Source organism: Cibotium barometz, chromosome 27 (genome assembly GCF_041138505.1).
Source record: "Cibotium barometz isolate CiBa-2024 chromosome 27, ASM4113850v1, whole genome shotgun sequence".
In the NCBI taxonomy this organism is placed as follows: Eukaryota; Viridiplantae; Streptophyta; class Polypodiopsida; order Cyatheales; family Cibotiaceae; genus Cibotium; species Cibotium barometz.
This window is the reverse complement of record NC_141072.1, coordinates 40,202,242-40,219,030: the sequence shown is the minus strand read 5'-3', so window position 1 is coordinate 40,219,030 and position 16,789 is coordinate 40,202,242. Positions and strand designations below refer to the sequence as shown.

At 41.6% G+C, this 16,789-nt stretch overlaps 1 protein-coding gene across 1 annotated transcript; it reads right to left on the bottom strand.

The window, feature by feature from the left end:
* Positions 1 to 8,303: 8,303 nt before the first annotated feature.
* On the bottom strand, positions 8,304 to 16,524 carry LOC147623388 (cysteine-rich receptor-like protein kinase 25). The gene is made up of 7 exons (XM_086821533.1): positions 15,597 to 16,524; positions 15,356 to 15,502; positions 15,116 to 15,255; positions 9,820 to 10,030; positions 9,467 to 9,710; positions 9,048 to 9,198; positions 8,304 to 8,965 (listed from the first exon to the last, which is right to left on the bottom strand). Exons 1-7 carry the CDS (start codon positions 16,432 to 16,434, stop codon positions 8,624 to 8,626), a joined length of 2,073 nt encoding a protein of 690 aa, XP_086677659.1. The 5' UTR covers positions 16,435 to 16,524; the 3' UTR covers positions 8,304 to 8,623.
* Between the last annotated feature and the right edge of the window lie 265 nt (positions 16,525 to 16,789).

Here is a 16,789-nt window from a genome sequence, read left to right as displayed (position 1 = left end):
ACATGCTGGGCAAAACCCTACGGGACCATACACCTCATCGTCGGCCGCTGGCGAGGACTCAAGCCGGCCTGTCGCCCTCTCAGGCTCCATCGCTCGATCCTCCCGCCCCTCAGAGGGATGTCTGCGCACTAGGGTGGGCTAATTCACCGCACTAGCCTGGGCCCTCAGAACTAGGCAGCATCATCACAATCACTTGCCTCAATCGGCAAACCTCATTCTCCCAATGCTATGAGGGATACCATGGGCCAACTCCGGGCCTTACTAACGTCTCCGCCGTCCGGCTATACAAGCACAAGAACGGGGCAGCGTCAAGGCAGGGAGAAGTTGTACCTGTACCTTAATTTAACCAAGATAACAATCCATTTATTCACTAAATCATAGGACTACGATCCATGTTACTTTCTTAAGAAAACAATCCTTTTCTCACACAGATTTTAGCATTTCAACTTGAGATTGCGATAAGACATTCTTTATTAAGACATATACTGTTGTTTAAAAGAATACAAACTTTAAATGATAAATCAATCAAATACATCACTGTAACAATCAATAGAGAAGCTGGGGCCATACCTCAACCCCTAAGAAAATGATATGTAATTGAAAAACAAAATATGTATATACCTTGTAGAAATTTATCGTTTATCGTTGCCTTTGCTCGTACAAGAGCTTTAGAACTTGACATATGAGAATAGAGTCTTCTCATACCTTGTCTTATGATTGAAATCATCCAATCATCCCCAAGCTTTATCTCCTCTTACTCGTACTGTGACTCTTCTCTCTTTCTAAGGTCTATGGCAAAATAGCCTTCTCTTACAGGACTACGGTCTACTATTCTTTCTCTACAAGAAAAGCTATGGAGTTTTGGTCTCTTCCTTCGAAAGACCATAGAAATCTAAGCTTCTTTTCTGAGATTTTATATAAGAATGAAGGGATATATACATCTCAAACTCTAGGATTACCTTGAGGCTACTTGCTGCCTTCTCACAGTTTTCTCTATGTAGAGACCCTGACAGAAACAGCAAACTGTTTCGGCCATAACTCTCTCATAAAAACTTAGAATATGGCCATGTAACCAGTCAAAAGAACGGGAAGGCGTCTTGTCTACAAGCCAACGCGGGTAGAATAGGCAAAAACGTCTGTATATAGCCGCAAACGCACCATCTTTAGAAACGCGTTGTTTTTCCACATTTTTAGTATGCATGGACTCTAAATGTGTAAAAGTACTCTAAATATGACCTCTTATCACCTAAAATCGAAATTCTATTTTTGGGGACACTTATCTCTTAATAGAACTATTCTTATGTTCTTATTTCTTTTAGGATTTTTGGAGCTAATATTTTTATTCTAACACTTTCTAATGTTTCTAGCCTTATTGTCTTACTCTTTCTAATTACACTCTCTTTTCTTATTGAAATCTATATTAAAAGAGACACATACATACATGGCTTGGGAGGGACCTTACAATCTCCCCCACTTAAAAGATTCGAGATGTCCTCATCTCGCGAGCCAGGGTAGTATCTAAGTAAATCCTCCTGTCTCTTTAAAATTGGTGTCCCCACTAGGTAAAAATCTTCTTTTATCTAAACATTATTCTGAGTCCCTTATTTCATGTGTTTGGCTTGTTTTGTTGTGTCTCCAAAATGTCTATCATTCTAAAGTTAATAGGCCTTATTATCCTAAATTCATGCATCCATATACCTCTCATATGATATGAACCTTCGAAATCCTTATTCTATACCCCCATGTAATATAGTACTTAACAAATTGTCATGGAAAAATATAAGAGAATCAATCCTTTACGTAATCTAATCTATGATAGCAATTTCATAATCTTAGTATCGTCTTGTAGAATACCTCTATTCATCATGCACATTACTTCACATGAATCTTACACCAATCCTCTTCTATTTACTCATAGAAATACTTGTTAAATTCAGTTATCTTTAACCCTGCTATTCCTGTTTCTTGACCTAATTTTTGCTCTAGCTCATGATTCCTTGTAGCTCATGATTCCTTGTAGCCAGGGAGGTGGGCTTGACGTTCCTCTTGAATTAGGGAGCCTCTTCTTGATTAACATGGAAGGACTCATGTTCTTCTCGACACTTTCTATATATATAAAAACTTTATCACAGTCTCTGGCTATAATTATGGCTTCTGAAATAGAGGATAGTTTTACATTCTTGATGAGGTTATTCAAAGGTAGATTAAGCTTCCAAATGAATCGATGGAGAAGAGTTACCTCATCCATCTCTGGAGCAAATCGGAGAAGTTTAACAGAAGTTTGGTGGTATTCTTTTAGGGTCTTCCTTTCTTGGGTTAGCTCTCCAAAAATTCATTCATTTTATCCTCTCAAAATCCTAGAGGGCAAAACCTTTCACGAAGGTGTACTTTCATGGCATCTCATATAACTGATTTTAGCTCCAGTAGATTGACAACAATGCTTCTAACTTTTTAGCTCCAATGGTTAGATTCACAACAATGCTTCCAACTAATTTGGCATTTCTTACGATTTTTAGACGCAAGCAAGGATGAGCTTGCTTCTTTCATTATATCCATTAAAAGTTCAAAACTATCAAATACTTATCATAGCACCACATTTGAAGGTAGTCAGGATTAATACATTTGAGATCCTCATTTTTTTGAGAATTACACATCTGGTATCTTGGGATTAACACATCCAAATATTATCAGGATTGACACATCTAAGAGCATGATCCTCTGGGAATTACACATCCGAAGTTAGACTCATGTTTGTCTGAGATGGGTTCAAGATCTTGGATGATCGTCCTAGTGTAAAGCATCCAATGGATGGCATTCACACGTCAACTATTCAAACCTTAATGGACTTATAATCTTAATAATTTATAATATGCAAGTTGATGAGATATATCCTGAAAATTTCTCTAAACAAGTTTCGGTCTATCCTTCTAGTCATTCAGTCTCTCACTAGTTTCTTAATTTGATCACTTTATGTTTTTCCTTACAAAAGATTTTCTCCCCAACCTTATTTCTCAAATTTATTGTACAAATATCTTGCGTGTGCACCCCCAAGATACAAGCACAATTTCATAAGATGATTGTCTCAACATGTGAGGATATTCAAATCACTTCTATGGCCAGTAGAGATGATTGATTCGTCCTTATAAGATAAACAATCACTTATTTTAATCCCTTGACAGTTAACCTTTGAAAAACAAATCCTAGGAACTAAGATCGGCTCTGATACCACTTGTAAGGTTCCCCCCTTCCACAAATAGGGGAAACAGTTAAGATAGTCCGCTAAGTCTTATCTTAGAGAAAATTTCCTACTCATCGACACCTTGACCATACAGAGATTCAAGGATACGATTCATAGGTATGACCTAGCTCTATCCCGCAGGGGGAGCGTGATTTTCTAAACATCAAATCACCCATAGGGCAATTGATCAAAAATTGGGCAACTACAAGATCTAGAGGCAACGCTTTTTTTCTCATCCATGCAAGGCACAGCCGTTGGCCTAGTCTTCTAGAATAGAATTGCCGAGAACCTATTTATCTAACGTAGGGCTTTCACTTAATCTGTTGGAAAGCTACCCGACTAATCGGGTCCACCCATCCGTAGGATGGTGCCGTCGGGCATTCCATCCTCCCACTTTCCACCCTACTCACGCGTCAATTTGTTTTCTAATTAATCCTACCACACTGTTTGACATAAACAAACATGTTCCTTAATTAAGGCCCTTTCACAAAGTTTATTAAAACAGCCTTAATTGCCTTTTTCCACAATACAATAATGCCAAAGATAAGATTTATAAAAACAAAGTTTAAACATGAATCAATTTCATATAAGCTAAACTGGCTCTCTTATTCTTTTCCTTTATACCGCCGATGATCTAGAATTCGGCCTTCCAGCCTCCACATGCTGGGCAAATCCCTACGGGACCATACACCTCATCGTCGGCCGCTGGCAAGGACTCAAGCCGGCCTGTCGCCCTCTCAGGCTCCATCGCTCGATCCTCCCGCCCCTCAGAGGGATGTCTGCGCACTAGGGTGGGCTAATTCACCGCACTAGCCTGGGCCCTCAGAACTAGGCAGCATCATCACAATCACTTGCCTCAATCGGCAAACCTCATTCTCCCAATGGTATGAGGGATACCATGGGCCAACTCCGGGCCTTACTAACGTCTCCGCCGTCCGGCTATACAAGCACAAGAACGGGGCAGCGTCAAGGCAGGGAGAAGTTGTACCTGTACCTTAATTTAACCAAGATAACAATCCATTTATTCACTAAATCATAGGACTACGATCCATGTTACTTTCTTAAGAAAACAATCCTTTTCTCACACAGATTTTAGCATTTCAACTTGAGATTGCGATAAGACATTCTTTATTAAGACATATACTGTTGTTTAAAAGAATACAAACTTTAAATGATAAATCAATCAAATACATCACTGTAACAATCAATAGAGAAGCTGGGGCCATACCTCAACCCCTAAGAAAATGATATGTAATTGAAAAACAAAATATGTATATACCTTGTAGAAATTTGTCGTTTATCGTTACCTTTGCTCGTACAAGAGCTTTAGAACTTGATATATGAGAATAGAGTCTTCTCATACCTTGTCTTATGATTGAAATCATCCAATCATTCCCAAGCTTTATCTCCTCTTACTCGTACTGTGACTCTTCTCTCTTTCTAAGGTCTATGGCAAAATAGCCTTCTCTTACAGGACTACGGTCTACTATTCTTTCTCTACAAGAAAAGCTATGGAGTTTTGGTCTCTTCCTTCGAAAGACCATAGAAATCTAAGCTTCTTTTCTGAGATATTAGATAATAATGAAGGGATATATACATCTCAAACTTTAGGATTACCTTGAGGCTACTTGCTGCCTTCTCACAGTTTTCTCTATGTAGAGATCCTGATAGAAACAGAAAACTGTTTCAGCCATAACTCTCTCATAAAAACTCAGAATATGGTCATGTAACCAGTCAAAAGAACGGGAAGGCATCTGGTCTACAAGCCAACGCGGGCAAAATAGGTAAAAACGTCTGTATATAGCCGCAAACGCACCATCTTTAGAAACGCGTTGTTTTTTCACATTTTTAGTATGCATGGACTCTAAATGTGTAAAAGTACTCTAAATATGACCTCTTATCACCTAAAATCGAAATTCTATTTTTGGGGACACTTATCTCTTAATAGAACTATTCTTATGTTCTTATTTCTTTTAGGATTTTTGGAGCTAATATTTTTATTCTAACACTTTTCTAATGTTTCTAGCCTTATTGTCTTACTCTTTCTAATTACACTCTCTTTTCTTATTGAAATCTATATTAAAAGAGACACATACATACATGGCTTGGGAGGGACCTTACAGAGTAGTTGAAGCTCTTACCCTTGTACCGTTTCCTGTGGTTCTCTTGTACCGTTTCCTGTGGTTCCCTTGCTTGCAGCTCAGCCCTTAGCACGAACCAGGCTCTGATACCAACAAGGGTGTCGTCACCAACACAGATAGGGAAGAGTAGTTGAAGCTCTTACCCTTGTATCGTTTCCTGTGGTTCTCTTGCTTGCAGCTCAGCCCTTAGCACGAACCAGGCTCTGATACCATGAAAAGATACAGGGGGGAAGAGAGCTTGAGCTCTTGCAAGCACACACACACACACAAAACCCTAATAGAGAACACACAAGGTGAGAGGCTGAAAATCTTCTTCTTCTTCACTCAACACTCAACACACCATATACAAGATAAGAGTACACATAATATGAAAGGATCAGATGAGGATAGCTCAAATCAAGACGGCATGATTGGCAAGCGAGGAGCTGGATCGTGAGCTGCTGTTGAGAGGGTATGCTGTGGTGAAATACTGCCTGCATGATCTTGGCTATGCAAAGATGGCGAAGTTGAAAGGTCCGACGGTCGTCAGTGGTAGCCGCCATTGGAGAGAGGTGAGCGGAACTGAAATGGCAGCCATGTATGCTGAGAGGTGACATGTGGGCAAAAGCCTATCGACTCGTCAATCCCAATCGCCACCTTCTCTGGACAGGGCCAACTCTCCAGTATGGGTAGTCATTGGGTACCCAAACCAAAAGGCACCCCACACGTCGCCAGTTTAATCCGGCTGACCCACCCTTACAAGGAAATACAAGCCACATGGTGACCGCCAATTGAGCCCCACCCCAAGCCAACAAAAACGGCTAACTCTGCATGGTCATCTAATTTGCCCTGTTTCTCTGACGGATGAAAGAATAGGCTGGAGAGCCAAAAATTCTCAGGTGACCGGTCTGGTGTAGAGCTGCTTCTGTAGGTAGGTAGTGGTGGTAAGTGCTTCCTTCCAATAGGAGTGAGGAAGATCTCCATGAGGGTCCGGTTCTTATGTTCAGCAACTCCATTTTGCTGAGGGTTGTAGGCACGGTGTATTGATGGAGGATACCCTCAGCCTGACAGAACCGAATAAAGATGTTGGAGACGTACTCTCCACCGTTGTTGGTGCGAAGGGTGAGGATTTTCGTCTTCAGCTGGTTCTCCACTCGGGCCTTGTAGACCTTGAAGTGATCTAGAACAGAGGACTTGTCAGAGAGAAAGGACACCCAATGTGGGTATAATCATCAATTAAAGTTATGAATTACCTGGATCGAGTGAGAGACAAGGTGCTTATTGGCCCACGCAAATTAGAGTGTATCAGTTGTAGAGGATGTGTGGTTTTGGATGAAGAATGAGGGAACTTGGTATTCTGTGCTTTTGCCTAAGATGCAATCGTCACACAGATCAATGGTTGTGAGATGGAAATTGAGACCAGTGGCCATCTGATTTGTCTGCATCTGCCTCAGGACTGTCTGATTGGGGTCCCCTAGCCGATAATGCCATCGGAGGGTCTCTATATGACCATTTGTATGGGCCGCAGCTGTCATGGTATGGGCCAGTGCATCTGTAACACCAAAAGCATACAGTTGGCCTTGCTGTGGACATCGTAAATGAAGCTTTTGATGGGAGACGGGCTTTTATAATGCAGTACTGATGATGAAACTCCACACTGGCACCATTGGCAGTCACCTCACTAACTGAAAGGAGGTTTTTGGTCAATGTCAGGACATTGTAGACCCTGGTAATGGTTGTGGTTTGCCCATCAGGCAGTAGAATGTGGATATCACCGAAGCCTTGAGCATATCACAGACTGTCGTCGCCCAGGTGTACTGCAAGGAGTTGTAAGGGGTATAATTGAGAAGCCATGGAGGTGATGAGTCATGTGGTGGGTTGCTCCTGTGTCGAAGTACCACATGTCATCCGAAGTTGAAGAAGAAACAAGACTTGTAGCAAACAATTGGAGAGGTACCTGTGTGTTCTCCAATGAAACAGAGTTTGCCACTGCAATGTTTGCCCGAGGTTGAAGGCGAGTTGTGGCCTGCTGATCACGCTGCTTATTGTGACAGTCATGCTCAAGGTCACCGAGTCGTTTCCAATAGCGGCATGAGACGTTCCCATTGTAGGGAGGTGATGGGCGTGGTACACTGCTGGTGAACCCAATTTGCTGCGGCCGGTTATTGACCTGTGTAAGTTGGGATTGGTTGGGCCACTGGGCGCGCTTGGAGTACCACACATTTGCTGCCATGGCAATGGATATAGTGTTTGGATTGGAAGAGGCGCAAAGCACTTCTTCTTGCAGGCTCTTTCCAATCAAGGGTTGTAACTGAAGATTGGCCAGAGGTGATGAAGGCTCGCCAAGTGCCCGGAGCAATTCAGGATTCACCAGTACTGAAATCGTAGTGTCATCCAGAACAGTCTGCCAATCTTCAAGAAATTGGCAGACGGGCTGACCTTCTGTCAAGATGGTGTTCACCAGGTGCTTGACAAGGGTGACCTGAGACACTAAATCAGTGTGCTCACAGGTACTATGTAGAAAGTCCCAGAAACCTTTGGAAGTCGTGAGGGTCCGCACTAATTGTGCAATGTCCCGCTTCTGCCACTCGCAAGATCCTGTGGATTAGTTGCAGGAGGTGCAGGCTCAGAGCCATCAACTAGTGGTGACCATAGTTCATAGCGTTGGAGCATGAGCTCCATGCGAACACGCCACACAAGGTAATTCAAGCCAACAAGTTTGTTGACTTGATAGGTGCGGGAGGAACTGGGATTGACCACAGGTGCAGGAAATTGAGGAGGTGGGATATTAGGGTTTGGATCACCAGCACCTTGAGTGGAAGCCATTACTCAGGTCCGGATCAACAGAGATGGCTAACTCAGAGGGGTGGCTTGTGGAAAAAAGAAAGTGATAGATACCATGTGAAAACTAGCGAATGCTTGAGCAACACAAAACTATGCAAAAGTGAATTAAGAGAATGCTTGATTATTAATTCTCAATCGAGAGATATATACAAGCTGTCTGTTAAAAACGGTCATTACCGTTGAGACTTTCAAGCGGTTGGCTAAACAACTTCAATAACTTGGAACCTAATAACAGAAAACCTAAAGACTACGACTTACATAAAGTAAATTTTATTACTAAGTCTAAAGATAAGGCTTTATTACACAAAGGCTTGACTTTAACATTTTATTGTAGGGCTGATGCTGCGTGGAGATGACGGCATTGAGCTCCGTCAGGGGATCGTGCAGAGCTGGCGAGGTGGGCGGGCACTCACACACCAGCCTAACGAGGGTGTATTTCTGAGATGGGGTCCACATTGGAGGTGGCGATATGGGAAGAGTCGGAATGCCATGCAGAAGAGGTGGAGCTTGATGTGAGGGTTTGTTGGCTAGGGTAGTCCATGCCAATGATGGTTGGCTTTGTGGGCAACTCCAAGATATCCGATTGGCCACAGAGCATGGCGTACACTTGAGACATGGCCGGCCTCGCTTGTGCCCTCGTTTGAGTGCACAACAGAGCCACATGCACCACGCGGATGATCTCCCCTGCACTCACCATGCCTGTGTTGCCCAGCTTTGGATCCACAATCTGCACTTGTTTTTGCCTCTCGTACAATGCCCATGTCTGCCCACAAAACATCAAAAACAGAAAACACTCAGAAATTTGACAAACTGGAAAAGGTATTGAATAAAACCACAGTCCTTACCCATTCCAAAAGATGTTGCTTTTCTGGTTCCAGCCTCTGCTCGATGACCTTTCTCCCACTCACTATCTCAAGAACTACCAAACCAAAGCTGTAGACGTCTGCCTTCTCTGTCAGCTGGCCATTAATCGCATACTCTGGTGAAAGGTACCCCCTTATCCGATGCAAACACAAGTCAGTTTGTAGATAAGCAACCATTAATACTTATTGTATTCATTTCTTTTTTTGCTGAGAGTGGGCACTGAAATGCCAGCACTTTTTACTATGGAAGTGAATAGATTCAAACCCAACACCTCCACTAAGCAGGTGCTCATTGCTGGGCGCTAAGACTGACCAAACTATATTCAGATGTTGCAAAGACAATAAAGGGAACAAAGATCAATTCTATCTTCAAATTTGAAAAGGGTGACGGAGGGACTCACAAGGTTCCAGCCACCCTTGTGGTTAGATGACTGACATCATCTGCAAAAAACCTTGCCAGACCAAAATCTGCAATCTTTGGGTTTAAGTTGTCATCCAAAAGAATATTGCTTGTTTTGATATCTCTATGCACAATCCGCACATGGGAGTCTTCATGAAGATAGCTCAGTCCCCTTGCTATGCCAACTATTATGTCAAGTCGAGTACGCCAATCCAAGGTAATTTGATGATCATTTTGACCAACAACTGCATTACACCATACATGAAAATAGATGGGTTTTTATCTTATACACAGGGTTGCATTGATGGGCTAAATATTGAAAATAATTTTTTTATCAATCATTGAAACACTTACCGAATAGGAGTAAGTCCAAGCTTCGATTTGGAAGATACTCATACACTAGAAGACGATTCGATTCTTCCACGCAACATCCTAACAACTGAATCAAGTTTCGATGTTGCACGGTAGTAATCAAGTTCACCTCATTCATGAATTCTTCCTTCCCTTGATGACTTCGAGTAGAAAGCATTTTGATTGCCACTTCCCTTCCAGTTTTTAGCATCCCCTGAAAGTACACTTGTTACAGTTAGTGCCATCAAGCGGCAATGTACATATAACAAATCTTACTACAATCAATTAAGATAATTTCATTGTTTGAAAGTCATCTTATAAATTTTCGAGCAATAATGAGATTGAGTTGGTGGCCGTATAGACTGCAACACTCAATAAAAATTAATACAAGAAGCACATGGCATGAAATTTTGACAAAAACTGAATGCTATGTATTTGAAGAAGTAAGAGAATAGTTTCTGATCCACATTTCAAAAGCGAGGTGATTCGCTTTGTAAGACTAAATAGTGAACAATCTCACACAGTTAGACGTCTTAGTGCTAGTGCAAGTAAACCATGTCCTAAATGTGTGGAATGGTCATGATGTTTTCATCAATGACTCAGTTTAAGCAACTCACATCAATAATCCATGTAAAAGAATCAACATGAGAACCAATTAAGTGCCATTACAATTCAAAGCCTTTGTCACCATCAATTGAATCTAAAGTCTAAACAAAAGTCACAAAATTGAAAGCGGTAAAATATTGAATTGTGGTAAGATGGTTGAAGAAGTGAATAGAGAAGTGAAGGATATATGTCATACCTTCCACGTTGACTCCCAAATTGACAAGAGGGGAAATTTTACATTATACTTGACATCCGTTATTGCAACGAGGTAAGGACCTTAAGAGAGTACTCTGATCCATTTTTGCAATGAGGTGAGGACAGTAAGAGAGTACTCCACTTTAAATTACGTATGCTATTTTTATCTTGCCCTCAATGCTACAAAAGATCAAGGATATCTTATTAATAAGCTATGCAAGACATGGAATCAATTGTAGATTAATCAATGCTTGCAATGTGAAAGTGTCCTCCAAGGTGTGTTTTGGATTTCATGTTGCAAGGTGCTGGTAGAGAGAGATGTGATTGTGTGGTTGAATAGTCCATTTTGTCTTCACCCTAGGTGTTTGTAGGCCCATGCCATTCCAAGGACCAATGTTGCTCAAGTCAAGTTCTAAAGTTAGGTCAACACTTTGGAGGTAGGGAATCTTTTGATGCCATCACTTAAGACTTGAGTCTAGTATCAATTTTTCGTTAAATTAGCCTAACTGTACATAGAAAAAGCAAGATCTTGTGGTTTTTATAGCTCAGTGTATCTTGTCACCGATCGCGCAGAATTGTGTCTGCTTTTCAAGAAAGGCACCATGTAGTTAATTCCCAGTTGCATTCTCATTTGCTTCACGAAATGTTATCAAAAGTCTTGGTCGGACTGGGCTACTTGAAGCCACGATCTCCCAAGCATTCCCTGCATCTCAATCACTATGACTGTTGCCCAGAACTCTTTTCCTAGAAGTGAGTTTCTTAGTTGCAGATCATAGGGATGGTTCTTTGATCATACGGATGGTTCTTTGACTAGCCATTTTTCGGGCTCTCTCTGCTCACATGATCTTAGACAGGAGATATTCCTCAAATCACATACGTGTCTACAACCATAGCTTCAATTAATATATGCAAATTAATTAAGCCCAAAGGCACAAGACAAAGACAAAGAGCATTGGGTGTAATCTCGCCACCTCTCTCTCCTCCTCTCTCATCCCCCCATGTGAGATGGAAAGCATAAGACAGAACATTCGGTGTAATCTCGCCACCTCTCTCTCCTCCCCCCATGTGAGATGGAAAGCATAAGACAGAACATTCGGTGTAATCTCGCCACCTCTCTCTTCTCCCCCCATGTGAGAGGATCCCTCTTCTTACAGGTGTACTTAAATTCATATTAAAAATTTATCCAAAGCAACATTTCACATAAATACATGCATAAAAGGTTTTTGTATAAAATAAATGACTAGAGTATATAAGTTTATGAACCAACATCCCAACCACACAAAATGGTATCAGATCCAAAAATGTGACACATGCCAACCAAAATTATACTCTACATGACACCATAGTAGGTGTTCACATGCTATGTGAAAATCATCATCAATGCAACTCCTACATCGGGTGTCATCACAATGCTCATTATCTATCTCAGAAAATGTCAACAACCATGCCAGTTATAACAATTGATTGGGACGTGATATATTGATAAAGCAACTTAATGTGCTTTGTGCAAGCATGACACACTGGGTTCGACTAATTCATTTTGGCTATCAGTGAAGATGGAGATGGAAGCAGTGAAGATGGAGATGGAAGACTACTTCTCAATACTAAGATCTGCCAAAAGATGTCTGAGCCATACACACTCCCCAGTCATTGTAAATGCTACCCTATATTCAACTTTACAGCTCTAAGCCACTATTGGTTGCTTCTTGTTGAACCATGATATACATGAATCACCAAGGTGAAAGCAAAAGCCACTAGTATACTCACATGTTATAACATCCAACCCAATCAAAATCACAAAAAGAATGTAGCTAAATCAACCCTCTTAGCATAGAATAAGTGTTATAGAAGGTTGACATGGACCCATAATAGTGATTACAATAAATAAAATATTGAAAAGAAATAGAACAAACAAGATACTCAATACACAATACTAGGTCCAATTTTCCCCCATACAAGAATGAGCCCACATTGCCTCTTGGTGTACTTAAATATATTTCATGGGTAGCCTTTGGGGCTCCAAAATAGTATGGTTTATAAAAATATTAACTTCTTCAAGAATAGTTTTCTTCAAAAGTGGCTTGCTTCAAAAATAGCTTTCTTGAGCGTGCAAGCTAGGCTTCTTTTTAAAAATAAGTGTGAGCCTTAATCTTATAAAAGGACACATGTCTTGAAAAATAAAATATGCACTAGGAAGATTTCACATGTCCCAATTAACATATATAAATAGCATTCAAATAAATTAATGCCGTTTGTCGTCACAAAATCAAATATTATTTGTCGATTACCCTTCTCTCTCTCTCTCTCTTTCTCTCTCGCTCTTTTTTATCTTTCTCCTTTAAAACAATACAAAAAATATTTGTCTATACTAATTCTACTCTCTCTTTCTCCCCTTCTCTCTATTTATCTCTCTTTTTTTTCCCCTTAAAAAAGGCTCATTAATATAGGTTTAAAAAATACCTTTGAAAATAAATTCTCTCTCTCTCTCTCTCTCTCTCTCTCTCTCTCTCTCTCTCTCTCTAACTCTCTCTTCTTGAACTCTCTGTAATCGTCTCTCTACATCACTCACTCAATGTCTCTCTCTCCCACTGTCGAACTCTCTCTCTCTCTAACTCTCTGTAACTCTCTCTCTACATCACTCACTCAATGTCTCTCGAACTCTCCCTTTCACTCTCTAACACTCGTTCTTTGTCTCTAACCTACTCTCTTTACCTTTCTCTCTCTCTTGAACTCTCTGTAACCCTCTCTCTCTCTCTCTCTTGAACTCTCTGTAACCCTCTCTCTCTCTCTCTTTAACTCTCTCATACTCTTACTTCTAACCCTCTCTATTTCTCTCAAATTGGCCAACTCTCTCTCTCTAACACATACTCTCTCTATTTCTCTCTCTCTAAGATACACTCTCTCTCTAACTCACTCTCTTTACCTTTCTCTAACTGACTCTCTAAAACTCTCTCTCTCCCTCTCTCTCTCTCTCTCTTTCTCTCTCTCTAAATCTCTCCCTCTCACTTTCTCTAACTCTCTCTCTCTCTCCCTCTAACTCTATTTCTCTAATTCTCTCTCTTTCTAACTCTCTTCAACTCTCTCTCTCTCTCTAACTCTTTCAATTTCTCCTACTATGTTTAACTCCCTATATTTCTCTCTCTAACTCATTAACACTCTCTCTAACTCTCTCTTTTTTAAACTCTCTCTCTAACTTTGTCTCTAAAACTGCCATTGTCACTATCTCTAACTCTCTGCAGCTCTCTTTATCTCACTTTGACACTCTCTTTACCCCTCTCTCTCTCTCTCTCTCTCTCTCTCTCTCTCTCTCTCTCTCTCTCTTAATCTCTAACGCTCTCAATCTCTCTTACTCTCTCTTTTTTTCTCTCGTGAGTACTCTTTCTAACTCCCTCTCCCTCTAGTTCCCTCTCTCTCTTTCTCTCTAACTCTATCTCTGTTACTTGGTCTCCCTCTCTCTTTCTTGCTCTTTTTAACCCTCGCTCTCAAATTCTCCAACCCTCTCTCGCTCTCCTCTCTAACTCACTGATCTCTTTACCTTTCTCTCTCTCTCTCTCTCTCTCTAAGTCTCTGACCTTCTCACTCTCTAAACTTCTCTCTCTCTCGTACTAATACTCACCTTCTCTCTCCAACTTAATATCTTTATCTTTCTCTAACCTACCTCTCTCTCTCTCTCTCTAAATCTCTCAAACTGGCCAAGTCTCTAACACACACTCGCTCTCTTTTTCTCTAGCATGCTCTCTCTCTAATGTCTTTACCTTTAACTTTCTGTCTCTCCAACTCCCTTTCTTTCTCTTTCTAATCCTCCCCCCCTCTCTCTCTCTCTTTCTCTCATACACTCACGCTCTCTTACTCTCTAACTTACTCTTTTAAATCCCCCCCCTCTCTCTCTCTCTCTCTTTTTCTCACTAACACTCTGTTTTTCTCTCTAACACTCTGTGTTTCTCTCGAACTCATTCTCTTTACCTTTCTCTAACTCTCTAACCCTCTAACTCTCGTTCTCTCTCTTTATTTTTTTCTTTCACTCTCAACTCTCTAATAAGATATACATACATACACACACGTATATATAACTCTCGTTTTCTCTCTCTTTTTTTCTCATTAACTCTCAACTCTCTAATGATATATATATATATATATATATATATATATATATTATGGTATAAAAAATTTTAAAAAAGTAATAGCATATTGTAAAAGAAGAGAAGAAAAGAGGAACTGCCACGTGAAGCAGCTCCAAATAAGAAGAAAAAGCCTGTCCCACCATAAGGTGTAGTAAAAAAAGCTACCACAGCCAGGGCTAGAGAGAGAGAAGGAAGTTGTGTAAGAGAGAACCAGACATTCTAATGTTTCGAATTTCAAATGCGTAGAAATTAAAGATTTCATAAACATTTGATTCAATCGATATGCTGCTTAATTTGCTACGCCCATGTGATGATCTGTTATATTATTGGCTTTGCACAACATTGAAATTGAAACAAATTACGGAACGTAAGCAAACCTTGTAGACGGGACCAAAGCCGCCTTCTCCGAGTTTGTTACTGGGATGAAAATCACCGGTGGCTTCTCGTAGCTCCTCAAGAGAGAATTTGGTTCCTCCGGCTTGTTGAAATTTGTATGGCAGCGCAGCGTAGCTGGCGTCTGTTTTAAATAATTTGTGCGTGTTTATGAGATTGATGGCTTGCCACCAAACAGGATAACCACCATGTGCTAGTTTCGCTAGACAAACATCAAAGAAAACCTGTTGTTTTCGATTGTTGTGCTAGTTTGCCCGTTCGCCTTCGTTTGGCAAAGCACATCACTAGGGCAACTGTAGCTGCAAGAAGCAGGAAAACGCCCAGCACGATCCCCACGATGATTGGAACTGTACTCCGGTTTTTGGTTTGTACTACGACAAGAGGAAGAGAGAGTTCAAAATTTTGGATAATTAGTGAGCTATAGTTGTTAACTATAACATGTAGAGGGTGAGAGGTGCTACAAACCTTGTGAGGTGGTTGGTACTACAGAGCTGGGCTTTGGTGGTGACGCTGCCGGAGCTGGCGATGGGGCGGTGGCGGTGGTTAAGCGGAGGGGCGTATTGCCGAAGAGATAGTAGCAGGTGACGAAGTAGGCCTGGCCGGCTACTGAGTTCTTGCAAATAGTGGTGTAGTCGGAGACTTGCGAGAGGCACCTTTGGCACTGGGACGCGTTAAGATAGCCCACACACTGTGCAAGAGCATAGGCAGTGCTATCACCTGTTCCCACGCTAGACGCGTTGAAGCCAAACCCAGCGTGAGCGGGAGCAGCCTTTGCGGTGGCGTTGAGCACGGTGCCTAGATTGGCTTGGTAGAGCGAGTTGGTACTGTGCGTGGTAGAGCAATTCGAACGCGCCAGACTGTCCCCCTCAACGCCCAGGAAGTTGTAGTTCTCGTAGCGCAGGTAGCAACCTTGATACTGAGCACGCAGGCCCATCGCTGCACCGCACACAAGGCTGCCCAGAGCTGACGAAACACAAGCATAGCATTCGGAGGAGGAGACGTCTCCCCGGCACTGGTACATGGCATACACATAGGACGCGTTGGAAGAACCAGAAGTGACACTGGCATTTGAGTACAGGGATCTAGAGGCTTGCTGGGTGAGGGTACCAGTCACTGAGTCGAGGTTATGAGCAAAGGTGCTGTTGATGGCGAACGAGGCCGTGTTGCAGAAGCCATACACGAACTCGTTCACTGGCTGCTGTTGGCCCAATGCCGGACAAGGCTGAAGAGATAGAATGCGTATAGTTATAACTTGCAGGAGCAGGATTAGCAGCCTCAAAAGTGGGCGATCTTCCATGGCCATACAACCAGCAGCAAAGATTTATGCCTCACAGAAATTATAAGTAAGAGTTTGCAGAAAGGGTTACTCAAGAATTCTTCTTTAGTACCTCGACAAGGGGTTCCTCGTGAAGGGTTGCTCATTCACGAGTCTTGTAAAGTCGGAGCTGTGAAGCGTTTTCGTACGCTCCACCAAAAACAAATCATTGTGCTCATCTATTCAAAAAGGCGATGTGAAATTTTGAAATGTGTCGCCGTTTGATGTGTACAGCGCTTAATTAAAGGCAATGCTTAGGATTAACCGCGATTTAGACTTGAAAATCAATAAAAATCATGCAAATACCGGGAGTTATACACTGGTTCTTGGCGGGTGACCCCTA

What these genes read in the sequence shown, in the direction of transcription:
- LOC147623388 (XM_086821533.1), bottom strand. Translation starts at nt 16,434, where the DNA reads ATGGCCATGGAAGATCGCCCACTTTTGAGGCTGCTAATCCTGCTCCTG. An exon ending in GCTTTGGTCCCGTCTACAAG is followed by an intron (nt 10,031 to 15,115) that starts GTTTGCTTACGT and finishes GTGTACTTTCAG; the next exon opens with GGGATGCTAAAAACTGGAAG. An exon ending in ACAAGGGTGGCTGGAACCTT is followed by an intron (nt 9,199 to 9,466) that starts GTGAGTCCCTCC and finishes GCATCGGATAAG; the next exon opens with GGGGTACCTTTCACCAGAGT.